This window comes from Rhinoraja longicauda, chromosome 25 (assembly GCF_053455715.1).
Source record: "Rhinoraja longicauda isolate Sanriku21f chromosome 25, sRhiLon1.1, whole genome shotgun sequence".
NCBI classification, from domain to species: domain Eukaryota; kingdom Metazoa; phylum Chordata; class Chondrichthyes; order Rajiformes; family Arhynchobatidae; genus Rhinoraja; species Rhinoraja longicauda.
In genome coordinates, this window is record NC_135977.1 from 32,947,699 (window position 1) to 32,960,636 (window position 12,938).

The following is a 12,938-nucleotide window of genomic DNA, read 5'->3' on the forward strand; positions in this document are numbered from 1 at the left end:
TTGTCCTTTTGCAGACAGATTCAATGTGGTATTTCCAGGATAGCAGATGGTCTATCATTACACCCAAGTATTTAAATGAACACATCTGCTTGATTTTTTCATTATGGATAACAATAGGAAATATAAGTCTGATGGTGAACTAAATACTATTTCTTCCGTTTTCTTTGTATTGATCTCAAGAGCATTATGATCACTCCACTCGACCACTTCGTTTACGTCATGTTGGTGCAGCTCGGGGTTGTCTGACTTACTCAACAGAGATATTAAAACTGTATTTATTTCACAAAATGCTGGAGTAACTCAGCAGGTCAGGCAGCATCTCAGGAGAAAAGGAATGGGTGACGTTTTAGGTCGAGACCCTTCTTCAGACTGATGTCGGGGCGGGACAAAGGAAGGATATAGGTGGAGACAGGAAGACAGTGGGAGATCTGGGAAGGGGGTGGGGAAGAGAGGGACAGAGGAACTATCTAAAGTTGGAGAAGTCACTGTTCATACCGCTGGGCTGCAAGCTGCCCAAGCGAAATATGAGGTGCTGTTCCTCCAATTCCCTGTGGGCCTCACTATGGCACTGGAGGAGGCCCATGACAGAAAGGTCAGACTGGGAGTGGAAGGGGGAGTTGAAGTGCTCAGCCACCGGGAGATCAGGTTGGTTGAGGCGGACTGTATTAAAACTGTATCATCAGAATACTTTAGAATGTATTGATTTGGTTAATCTGTGCGACAGTCGTCAGTGTAAAAAATAAAAAGCATAGCTGAACTCACACAACCCTGTGGAGCCCCATCATTGGTCCTGATGGCAGATGAAAGTGTTTAGTTCACCTTTACGAGCTGGACTCTGTTATTGAGGAAAGAGGCATACCAGTGAATCAAGTATGGGTTCAATTCCTGCTGGACCATTTTTGACACCAAAAAGTCTGCTTGGATTGTGTTGACAGCTGACGAAAAATCTAGAAAGAGGGGTCTTGCATAGGTGTTAGGTTTGTCTAACTGTTTATTGATGATATGAATCAGAGTGGCAACAGCATCTTCTGTACTACAACCCTGCTTGTACGCAAATTGGTAAGGGTCAAGTTTGTCTTTTGTTGTACTGACAAGATATTGGAGCAGAATTCTTTCTAGAGATTTCATAACCACTGACGTAAGGGCTATCGGTCTAAATTCCTTATGTTCTTTTGGACATGGAATTTTGGGTAATGGTTTTATATGCGAACTGTTCCATAACAGAAGGGCAGTGTGTGTGTCTATGGAAGCCTGAAAGATTGGTTGCCACACTGGAGCCAGCTCAGTTGCAAAGTTCTTCAAAAGAAAAGAGCTGCACTCATCTGGCCCAGTGGCTTTCTTGGTATTTGTACACAGAAATGTTTTCCTAACATCTTCGACAGTGATGACAATTCTATCAGAGGTAGCAGGTGTAACAGTATTAAGTATTTCGGCGCACTTAACAGAATTATCTAGTGATTGAAATCTGGTAAAGAAGGTGTTCAGATCATTGGCAAAACAAAAAGCACGGGCGGCACGGTGGCGCAGAGGTAGAGTTGCTGCCTTACAGCGAATGCAGCGCCAGAGACTCGGGTTCGATCCTGACTACGGGCGCCGTCTGTACGGAGTTTGTACGTTCTTCCCGTGACCTGTGTGGGTTTTCTCCGAGATCTCCGGTTTCCTCCCACACTCCAAAGACGCACAGGTGTGTAGGTTAATTGGCTGTGCAAATGTAAAAATTGTCCCTAGTGTGGGTAGGATAGTGTTAATGTGCGGGGATCGCTGGGCGGCGCGGACCCGGTGGGCCGAAGGGCCTGTTTCCGCACTGTATCTCTAAATCTAAAAATCTAAAAATCTAAAAATCATTGTCTGTCACAATAGGTTTAGTTATAGGTGACATTCCTGTCATAGTTTTCATGGTATCCCACACCTTTTGGGGGTTTGTTGCTTTAAAAGCGTTTTCCAGAAGCTGTCTGTGTGCCAAGCTGTCTGTGTGCCAAGCTGTCTGTGTGTCAAGCTGTCTGTGTGTCAAGCTGTCTGTGTGTCAAGCTGTCTGTGTGTCAAGCTGTCTGTGTGTCAAGCTGTCTGTGTGCTTCCTCAATTTAATTTTCAGCTCTTTTTCTGTCTGTTTAAGCACTCTAGAATCTTTGCTTTTAAAAGCCACTTTCCTTGTAATTGTAACCTTTTTTTCTGTCCTTAGTCACATATGATTTATTATTTGGATAGATTCTAATCTCCTTTGTGGGGGCAAGCACCTGTACACAAACATTTATGTGATCATTTGTAACTGTAGTTATTTCATCTCGTGACCCCTCCTGAAATATTTCCCAATTTGTCAAATCAAAACAGCCTTTGAGTTGTTCCCTACTTTAATTTGTCCATGTCCTTATCACTTTTTTTTCCTAGACTGGATAGACTGGGCTTGTACTCGCTGGCATTTAGAAGACTGAGGGGGGATCTTATAGAAACATATAAAATTCTTAAGGGGTTGGAGAGGCTAGATGCGGGAAGATTGTTCCCGATGTTGGGGAAGTCCAGAACCAGGGGTCACAGTTTAAGGATAAGGGGGAAGTCTTTTAGGACCGAGATGAGAAAACATTTCTTCACACAGAGAGTGGTGAGTCTGTGGAATTCTCTGCCACAGAAGGTAGTTGAGACTAGTTCATTGGCTATATTTAAGAGGGAGTTAGATGTGGCCGTTATGGCTAAAGGGATCAGGGGGTATGGAGAGAAGGCAGGTACAGGTTACTGAGCTGGATGATCAGCCATAATCATATTGAATGGCGGTGCAGGCTCGAAGGGCCGAATGACCTACTCCTGCACCTATTTTCTATGTTTCTATGTTTCTATGGTCTACTTCTCTTGAGATTGGTCTTATACACTGGGATAATATGCACAACCTTATGATCAGAATGTGGCCCACACTTAGACACTTGAGCACCTTTAACATTTACAAAACACTTGTGCAGGATATTGTCTTTTCTGGTCTGGTCTGTGACATTCTGTTCGAAACCGGGTAGCACAATCTCTAAGTTACACTGGTTCAAGTCCCCGAGCACCATTGCCGGTGCGTCTGGGTAGTGGAGTTGTAACTCATGAACACAGTCAGCTATGGTGCCGGTCACTTGTGATGCTTTGCCATAGGGAGGTGCATATACAACAAACAGCAAAATACACCCAAACTCTCTAGGCAAATAAAATGTCTTAACGTCATGCCGAGGATTTCTACATTGGGATCACAGATTTTACATTTAACTGAGTGTAATCGGCACCATAGATCGTTTCTGTACACGCAAATACCGCCTCCCCTGGTTTTCCCCGAGTCTCTATCCCTGTCTGCGTGTGCAAGGGTGAAGCCAAGGACTTCAAAGAGAGAGTCGGGCATTGTAGATTGCAGCCAGCTCTCCGTGAAGCATAACAAAGAAGCCTCACGAAATGCGTTACAGTACCTTGTGTATCACGTCCACAATGTTGCTCAAAGACCGCAGGTTTGTGAGAACGATAGATGGAAGGGGTGGCCGATTGAACCTCCGCCGTTGGCGATTCCCGAATGCCGCCTCTCCTTCCTCGTTTCTTTCTCTAGTTAGTTCTTAACAGCTCCTGAGGGATGTTATCCACCATAGAACGGTAACAGTGGCTTGATGTCATCTCCCGAGCTCCAGCAAAGTCTCTCAACTGTACGAGCGAGCCACTCAGGCGTGTTGGTGGAAATTGCACCGACAGACATGGTCCGCAGAGGCCAATAATTATCCACAGAATCAAAAGTTTAGTTTCCAGGGTACTCTACTCACACTTTGCACGAAACACAACAAGTTAGACAAACATTAAACAACAAACCAAAACACAAGGCAAACAAAGCATACTGATACGCAGTGCGTAGCCAAACAGTGCACCAGATGTAGTCTTCGTTCATCCTAGACTTATATCATAGGATCTTATAGAAACATTTTGTCTATTCTATCAGGGACTTTAAAGAGAGAGTCGGGCATTGTAGATTGTAGCCAGCTTTGCTATTGTCTATTGTCTATTCTATCAGATCTTATAGAAACATGTCAAATTCTTAAGGGATTGGACAGGCTCGATGCATGAAAAATGTTCCCCATGTTGGGGGAGTTCAGAACTAGGGGTCACAGTTTAAGAATAAGGGGTAGGCCATTTAGGACTGAGATGAGGCAAAGAAAATTCACCCAGAGAGTTGTGAATCTGTCTCTGCCACAGAAGGCGGTGGAGGCTAATTCACTGGATGTATTCAAGACCGAGTTAGTTATAGCTCTTAGGGCTAACGGAATCAAGGGACATGGGGAGAAAGTAGGAATGGGGCACTGATTGTGGATGATCAGCCATGATCATATTGAATGGCGGTGCTGGCTCGAAGGGCCGAGTGGCATCTATTTTCTACATTTCTATGTTTCTATGGATCATCTGAAATGAGACAAAACAGCATAAAAGATCATAAATTCCCAGTTCAAGTTAACCCCAATGTAAATCAAAATGTAACCAACTTTTGAGCAAGTTCAAAAAAGCTTTGTGCCTGAAGCTGTCTCACGAACAACATTGGCCAAGTGCCCAGATCTAATCAATCCCCATCAAAGTTGTGCTTTTTCGTCTTTCGTATCCATCATCTATGTTTCAAATGTTGACATTGCTGTGTCCGTCCTGGAAATGGTACAAGCTTCCGGCGACAATCAGTGGGAGCCATCACTTGTACAGTAGATGATGGTGGTAACAGAGTTAGCTCAGGGCACTTCCAGTTTCCAGCCCCACGATGTGAATGCTTCTGCTAAGGGGCCAAAGTTGTGCTGATTGCATGTGTAAGGGGTGGCCAAAGTGGCTCTTGGGATGAAGGTGAAACCTTGGAGATACATCACTGTCGGGCACATTTAAAAATATAATCAATAATAACATTAATAATGTCGTTTAAAAACTGCGTAGTAAATACCGATGTCGCCAGTAATTTGTTGTATGCAGTCTTTTTTAATGATTTTAACGGGACACTCACAGATGGTGGATGAGATGCTCTGATGAGTGATCCATATTGACTTTGTTAAATCCATTTCCAGCTGCATTGAGCAAACTGTGGCAGTGACCACACTTCTTCATACAATATATTTTAAACCACAATCTATTTTTAAAATGACTTTCTGATTGCGCAGGTCATGGAGGAGTTTGCTCTTGTAATTATGGAAATTAGTTTGAGTGGGAACTTGAACTGCAAAATCAATTCTGAAAAACCCACCTGATTTTGAGTGCAGCTTGCAGCTATATGCCGCTCACACCTTTATTGAAGCAAATTTCCATTTTGTGCCAGTCTCAGTTTCTATTTTTGCAGTCACTGTGCCTACAAGTTTCAATTTAAGCAGAAGGTAGACACAAAATGCTGGAGTAACTCAGCGGGACAGGCAGCATCTCTGGAGAGAGGGAATCGGGTTGAGACCCTTCTTCAGACTGAGAGTCAGGGGAGAGGGAAACTGGATATGGAAGGGTACAAAGGGCATGTAAGGTGTGAAAAGAACAGGTCAAAGCAGACGATGATCACAGCAAGGTACAGTTCAGCGCAAATTGGAGGAACAGCATCTCATATTTCACTTGGGCAGATTACATCCGAGCGGTACGAACATTGACTTCTCCAACTTCAGATAGCTCCTCTGTCCTTCTCTTTCCTCTCCCCCTTCCCAGTTCTCCCACTGTCTTCCTGCCTCCTACTGCATCCCATCTTTGTCCCGCCCCCTCCCCTGACATCTGTCTGAAGAAGGGTCTCGACCCGAAACGTCACCCATTCCTTCCCTCCTGAGATGCTGCCTGATCCACTGAGTTACTCCAGCATTTTATGTCTACCTTCAATTTGAACCAGCATCTGCAGTTATTTTCCTACACACCCATGGATCATTGTTGGAAGGTGACAACGAGGCAAACAACCAGTAACATTAATCAGGAGGACAGTGGAACTAGTCGGAGAACTAGGGTGGGGGATGGACGGAGAGAGAGGGAAAGCGGGGGTTACTTAAAGTTAGAGAAATCAATATTGATACTTCTGGTAATATTGATAAGCTGCCCAAGTGAAATATGAGGTTTGGCCTCACTCTGACCCTGGAGATGGCCCAGGTCAGAAAGGTCAGTGTGGGAATGGGCCGGTGTAGCATCCGGGAGATCGGGTAGGCTAGAGCATTCAAGAGGGAGCTAGATAGAGCTCTTAAGGATAGCGGAGTCAGGGGGTATGGGGAGAAGGCAGGAGCGGGGTACTGATTGAGAATGATCAGCCATGATCACATTGAATGGCGGTGCTGGCTCGAAGGGCCGAATGGCCTCTTCCTGCACCAATTGTCTATTGTTTATTGAGGTCTAGGCGGACTGAGCGAAGATGTTTCCCGAAGCGATCGCCGAGCCTGCGATCCTTCTCGCCGATATACAGGAGTCCACACCTGGAACAGTGGATACAATAGATGAGGTTAGAGGAGGTGCAAGTGAACCTCTGCCTCACCTGAAATGACTGATGGTGGTGTATGCGACGGCTGATGGGGTGAAAGGTGAGGACTTGGGGGTCTAGTGAGGAATAGGGTCCCTATTGCGTCTGGGGCTAGGTGGAGCAAGAGCGGAGATGCGGGATATCGAGCAGACCCATGTGAGGGCCTCATCGATGATGCAAGAGGGGAACCCCCATTCCCGAGAGAATGAGGGCATCTTCCATGTCCTGGTATGGAACACCTCACCTTGGGCACAGATGCGGCGTAGACATAGGAATTGGGAGTAGAGGGTAATCTTTGCAGGAGGCAGGGTGGGAAGAAGTGTGGGCAACTGTTTTATGTATTTTGCCCACGCTCTGCCATTGCCTAAGGATCTGAACCACTTTGGGCTGTGCGGTGACTGAGGTCCCATGGCTGGATTCTGCATCAATTTAAACCAAGAGGTAGGAGCAAAAAAGGACACACAGACACTGCCTGACCTGCTGAGTGTTCCCAGGTGGTTCACATTAGGTGGCACAGTAACGCAGCGGTAGAGTTGCTGCCTTACAGCGCCAAAGACCCAGGTTGATCTTGAATGTGGGTGCTGTCTGTACGGAGTTTGTACATTCTTGCTGTGACTGTGTGGGTTTTCTCCAGGGGCGCTGGTTTACTCCCACATTCCAAAGATGTGCAGTGTTGCTGGTTAATTGGCTTCAGTAAATTGTCCCCAATTGCCCAGGATAGACCTAGTGTAGCGATGATCGCTGGTCATCGCCACTCGGTGGGCCAAAGAGCCTGTTTCCACGCAGTATCTCAAAACTAAACTAAACTAATTTGCATTGAGTGAAGGAACTAGTAAATACAAATGTAGTCATTGTCACAGACATATCACGGAAAGAAGTTCTTTTTTTTGTTAGAAACGTAAAACACAACCTTCAATCAAATATCAAATCTAGTCACAAAAAGCTGGAGTAACTCAACGGGGCAGATAGCATCTCTGGAGAGAAGGAATAGGCGATGTTTCGGGTCGAGATCCTTCTTGGTTTTGAAGAAGGGTCTTGACCTAGTGGAATCAAGGGATATGGGGAGAAGGCAGGCACGGGTTATTGATGTGAATGAATGTCGGTGCTGGCTTGAAGGGCTGAATGGCCTCCTTCTGCAACTATGTTCTATGTTTCTATGACCCAAAATATGACCTATTCCTTTTCTCCAGAGATGCTGTCTGATCCGCTGACCGTTTGTGTCTATCTTTGGTTCAAACCAGGATGTGCAGTTCTTTTCAACGCAATCAAATATCGAATTGTAAATATTATTTAAAAAAACAAAAATTATTCTGGAAGAGACAGAGCACATTGCATGCCGTCTGCCAGAGACAGTCTACAAACACTTCTGGGGCACAATGCTAAATGACCACTAAATATTAATAGTGATCAATGTTCAGTTTAGTTTGGCTTATTGTCACATGTACCGAGGTACAGTGATGTACTTTTGTTTCAATGGTGTTTACAGATAACATTTTACATGCATAATGCTGCCAGAATGCTGCCTGGATTAGACTCACAGAAACGTCACCCAAAGAGGTCCTTCTGCAGTTGTACAGAGTCCTAGTGAGACTGTACCTGGAGTACTGTGTGCAGTTTTGGTCTCCAAATTTGAGGAAGGATATTCTTGCTATTGAGGGCGTGCAGCGTAGGTTTACTAGGTTAATTCCCGGAATGGCGGGGCTGTCATATGTTGAAAAACTGGAGCGATTAGGCTTGTATACACTGAAATTTAGAAGGATGAGAGGGGATCTTATCGAAACATATAAGATTATTAAGGGGTTGGACACGTTAGAGGCAGGAAACATGTTCCCAATGTTGGGGGAATCCAGAACAAGGGGCCACAGTTTAAGAATAAGGGGTAGGCCATTTAGAATGGAGATGAGGAAAAACCTTTTCAGTCAGAGAGTTGTAAATCTGTGGAATTCTCTGCCTCTTGAATGCATTCAAGAGAGAGCTAGATAGAGCTCTTAAGGATAGCGGAGTCAGGGGGTATGGGGAGAAGGCAGGAACGGGGTACTGATTGAGAATGATCAGCCATGATCACATTGAATGGTGGTGCTGGCTCGAAGGGCCGAATGGCCTCCTGCACCTATTGTCTATTGTCTATTGTCTATTGTCTGTTGTCTATTGTCTAATCCTCTGCCTTCTCTCCAGTGATGATGCCTGTCCCGCTGAGTTACTCCAGCATTTTGTGTCTACTTATCTTAGGTCACAGATAATGCTGGACTTCTCAAATCCAGCATCCCTCATGTTAGACATTAGACCTTTTATTCAAATGAAAACATTCACAACTAAAAAGACAACATGAGGGGTAACAAAACCCCAATTAGTGTTCAGTGTCAGAATCTCCCCAAACCGTTTGATTTCCAATAATAGTATAATAATGTTCCCATTTTAACATCACTCACTCTTCTGTATCTAAGCTTCTTTTTTTAAATTAATTTTAAATCAAAGAAAATCGTTATGCCTAATCCACTGAATGGTTCCCTTTCATTAATATTGCTGCTAATTGGATATAATTGCCTCGTTAATGTATCTCAAGAGGAAAAATTGGAAACTTAATATGTACAAATGCAAAGTGCTGATCCTCTCACACATCCGCAAGAAATCGCAGAGAATTATGGACGCAGCCCAAACCAACCTCCGTTCCATTGACACAAAATGCTGGAGTAACTCAGTGGGACAGGCAGCATCTCTGCAGAGGATGAATGGGTGACGTTTCGGGACTGATCAGTCTGAAGAAGGGTCTCGACCCGAAACGTCACCCATTCCTTCTCTCCAGAGAAGCTGCATGCCCCGCTGAGTTACTCCAGCATTTTGTGCCTACCTTCGATTTAAACCAGCATCTGCAGTTCTTTCCTACACATACCTTCCATTGACTCCATTTACACCTGACACTGCCTCGGCAAGGCCAGCAGCGTAATCTAGGACGAGTCGCACCCTGGCCACTCCCTCTTCTCCCCTCTCCCATCAGGCAAAAGATATAGAAGTGTGAAAACGCACACCTCCAGATTCAGGGACAGTTTCTTCCCAGCTGTTATCATGCAACTGAACCATCCTACCACAACCAGAGAGCAGTGCTGAACTACGATCTACCTCATTGGTGACCTGCGGACTATGTTGATCGAACTTTACTGGCTTTACCTCACACTAAACGTTATTCCCATATCATGTATATGCACACTGTAAATGGCTCGATTGTAATCATGTATTGTCTTTCCGCTGATTGGATAACACGCAACAAAAGCTTTTCATTGTACCTCGGTACACGTGACAATAAACTAAACTAATCAAATTTGTGTTATCCGCAGGTCAGAGGCAACGTCCACAAAGAAACGACGGCACAGGTATGAGATAATTTGATGAAAAAGTTCATAACTGCTGAATTGGTTTTGTGCCTAACTACTGATTGTCAATAAAATCCTATCCTTTCCTACAGCTCCAAAAGTCCAAAGAGAAAGAGAAAAGACGAGAAAAGGCATCGGAAAAGGTAAGTCGCATCCTGCAGCGGTTTTTAAGTGGTCATTCAGCAGTCTTTTATATGTGTGTTCTTCACATTGTCTCAGCACAGTAGCAAAAGTAGGCACCAAAGATTATTCTTCTGCGGCATCTCCATTAAATGTCAGAATATCTGCATAATTCTTCCAGGATTGAATGGTCTGTACGGCGACTTATATTGGCTGTGTTGTAACTTCCTTCTGGTAGCACAGGTGTCAATGTGTTTACATAGGTTGAGGGCAAGAATTGAAATATTGTGCAATGCACCGGGACAGAGTCCTCCAGAAACTATTGTTGATCCTCATTAAGCCTGCTTAATAAAAAGGAAGCCTTTCCAGGAATGGATAATAAGGCTCATTCACTTTATCTGCAGGAAGGAATTGCAGACGCTGGTTTAAACCGAAGATAGACACAAAAAGCTGGAGCAGGCAGCATCTATGGAGAGAAGGAATGGGTGACGTTTCAGGTCTAGACCATTTCTTCAGACTGGTTAGGGAAAATAGGAAATTAGAGATATGGACGATGATGTAGAGACATAAGGAACAATGAAGGAAAGATATGCAAAAATGTAATGATGATGAAGGAAACAGGCTATTGTTAGCTGTTTGTTGGGTGAGAGCAAGAAGCTGGTGAGACTTGGGTGGGGGAGGGACAGAGAGAAATCTTTACAGTTCACGCAACAGTTACATAGGTAAATGTGACGTGCAATTTACAAGCTACAAAGGTTTCACAAACCATTACCTACGGTGGGATTAGCTGAATGATGCAAGTATGGCAGGAAGACTCTCCTTCAGATGGAACCAGGAGACTTGTTATATCCACTTGAAAGTACCTTGTTGTTAAGGCACCTTTGACATTGAATCGATTTCTCAATACATCACTGGAATTTCAGTCAAGGCGGCATTGTGGATTTCTGGGCTGGGACTCACACTTACACCTTTCAAATGAGAAGCAAGAATGCGGTGAACTGATCCAAGCTGATCCATGATCAGTAAATGAAACACTGCATCAATTTCCATGATGGCTGACTGCCCTGTATACCGAATGAGGTAAAACCACTGAAAAATCACACAAATGATAATATCTCTTCTGGATTCCCAGAAGAGTTTGGCAATGTTATTTATCATACTCATTGTGTTTTTACAAGTTGGGTTTTGCAAAGTTGAATGTGGAAAACAGTGCAGACTAATATCATTAGTCTTTAATAGCAGAAGCAACTCACAATGAGAAATTGCGCCTTATTTCTGAAATGCAAACACAGCTCGGCCACATCACTGTGTGGCTAATGCATTTATTACATTGGTGACTAAATCAGCATTATTCAGATGCATTAAGCCTTTGCATGCTGATATTGCACACAATCACTTTTAAATGATACAGAATACTTTAGTAGTCAACAAACAACCAGTTGTAATCAATTATTGTTTAACTTAACAACATATTCACCATAAAGCACCAAAGTGCACAGGTTAGACAAGTTAGACAGTACCAACATTAAAAAAAGGCGACTCAAATGAAGATGTAAGTCTTTGAATTGACATTTGAAGAAATTGTGCAGATTACCAAATGCTAAAGTTATATTTTGTTTTAATTCTTTTTAAGTCAGAATGTTAATGTTCTCTGGATTTTCAAATGTCAGCTTTATATTTCCTTTCAAAAAGGAAAGCCATGCGTTGAAATCCAGTGGGAATCTTGTTCTTCCACTTGTCCCATCTAAATCAACCTACAGTCAAACTTTAACTGTGTGACCAGCCCTCATATGAAAATGGATGGGAGGCTGTTTGTGGAAAGGGATTTCATCTCTGTTGCCGGAGAAGATTGCAGCCTTCGAGGAGAAGTGTGAAGTGGCTCCCAATACTCTGTACTCAAGATCCTCAGAGCTTAACCTACGCTACTCAGAGGCATCTTCTAAAGAAGATAGGACCAGAAATAAGCTGCTCAAGCTTTCAATCTTGTTCTCCAACTTCAATTAGATGATAGGTGCTCAATAAAGGGCCTGTCCCACTTGGGGGATTTTTTAGGCGACTGCCGGCGACTGTCATAGTCGTAGCAGGTCACCGAAAAACCGGCGACTGGACCCCCCCCATGACAATGTCTACGACAAGCCACAACAACCTACCACCTAGTCGACGTCAAGCTACGGCAAGCTACCGACAACCGGCGACCCAATCATCGCAACTTACGACGTCCACATACGACCGCACCTACGACAACCTACGACCACACAGGCGACAACCTACGACAACTGAAGTCAACCTATGTCCACCCGCGACAATCTACGACAAGCCACGACCGTGTCGGTGACAAGTGAAGACAATTCACGTCATTTTGGCCTCCGGTTTTGACGCCGGTCGATACCTGTCTCCGGTAGACGTAGGTTGACGTAGGTAGTCGCCAATGGAATTTACCGAAGTCAGCACCGGCGACAACCTACGTCACCTGATGACAACCTACGACAGCACCTAAGTCAGGAGACGTCAAGCTACGATCATTGGCGTCAAACCAACAGTCGCCGAAATTTTTTAAACATTTCAAAATCCAGCGGCGACCAGAAAAACGCTACGACTCTTTGGAGACGACTCACGACCGTACAGGCGACACCCCGGTGACCGTGTGGAGACAGCCTAGTCACCTGTAGTCGCCTAAAACATCGCCTAAGTGGGACAGGGGCTTCATTCCACCCATCGTCCTAGCTCATCACCACACCGAACTAAAATCAATCAGTTACACCAATAAATGTTTCCTGCCGTTGTCTCGGGCTTAGACACAAAATGCTGGAGTAACTCAGCGGGACTGGCAGCATCTCTAGAGAGAAGGAGTGGGTGACATTTCGGGCCGAGACCCTTCATCTGGCTTGTCCAGTTAAAATTGTATGATCAATGTCCCTTTCAAGGAGGTCCAGTTACCTGCTCTAGACTTTTAATGGGGCCAGTACCATGTTGAGTGTGGATAATGATTTCGCCAAGTCCTGCATTCA

General features: G+C 44.5%; 1 protein-coding gene across 1 annotated transcript in view; it reads left to right on the forward strand.

Moving 5' to 3' along the window:
- srrm4 (serine/arginine repetitive matrix 4) overlaps positions 1-12,938 on the forward strand; it is a 364,697-nt gene that overhangs the window by 297,875 nt on the left and 53,884 nt on the right. The window contains exons 5-6 of the mRNA XM_078421767.1: positions 9,775-9,810; positions 9,903-9,953. Coding sequence (XP_078277893.1) covers positions 9,775-9,810; positions 9,903-9,953 — 87 coding nt within the window. The remainder of the gene's footprint in view (positions 1-9,774; positions 9,811-9,902; positions 9,954-12,938) is intronic.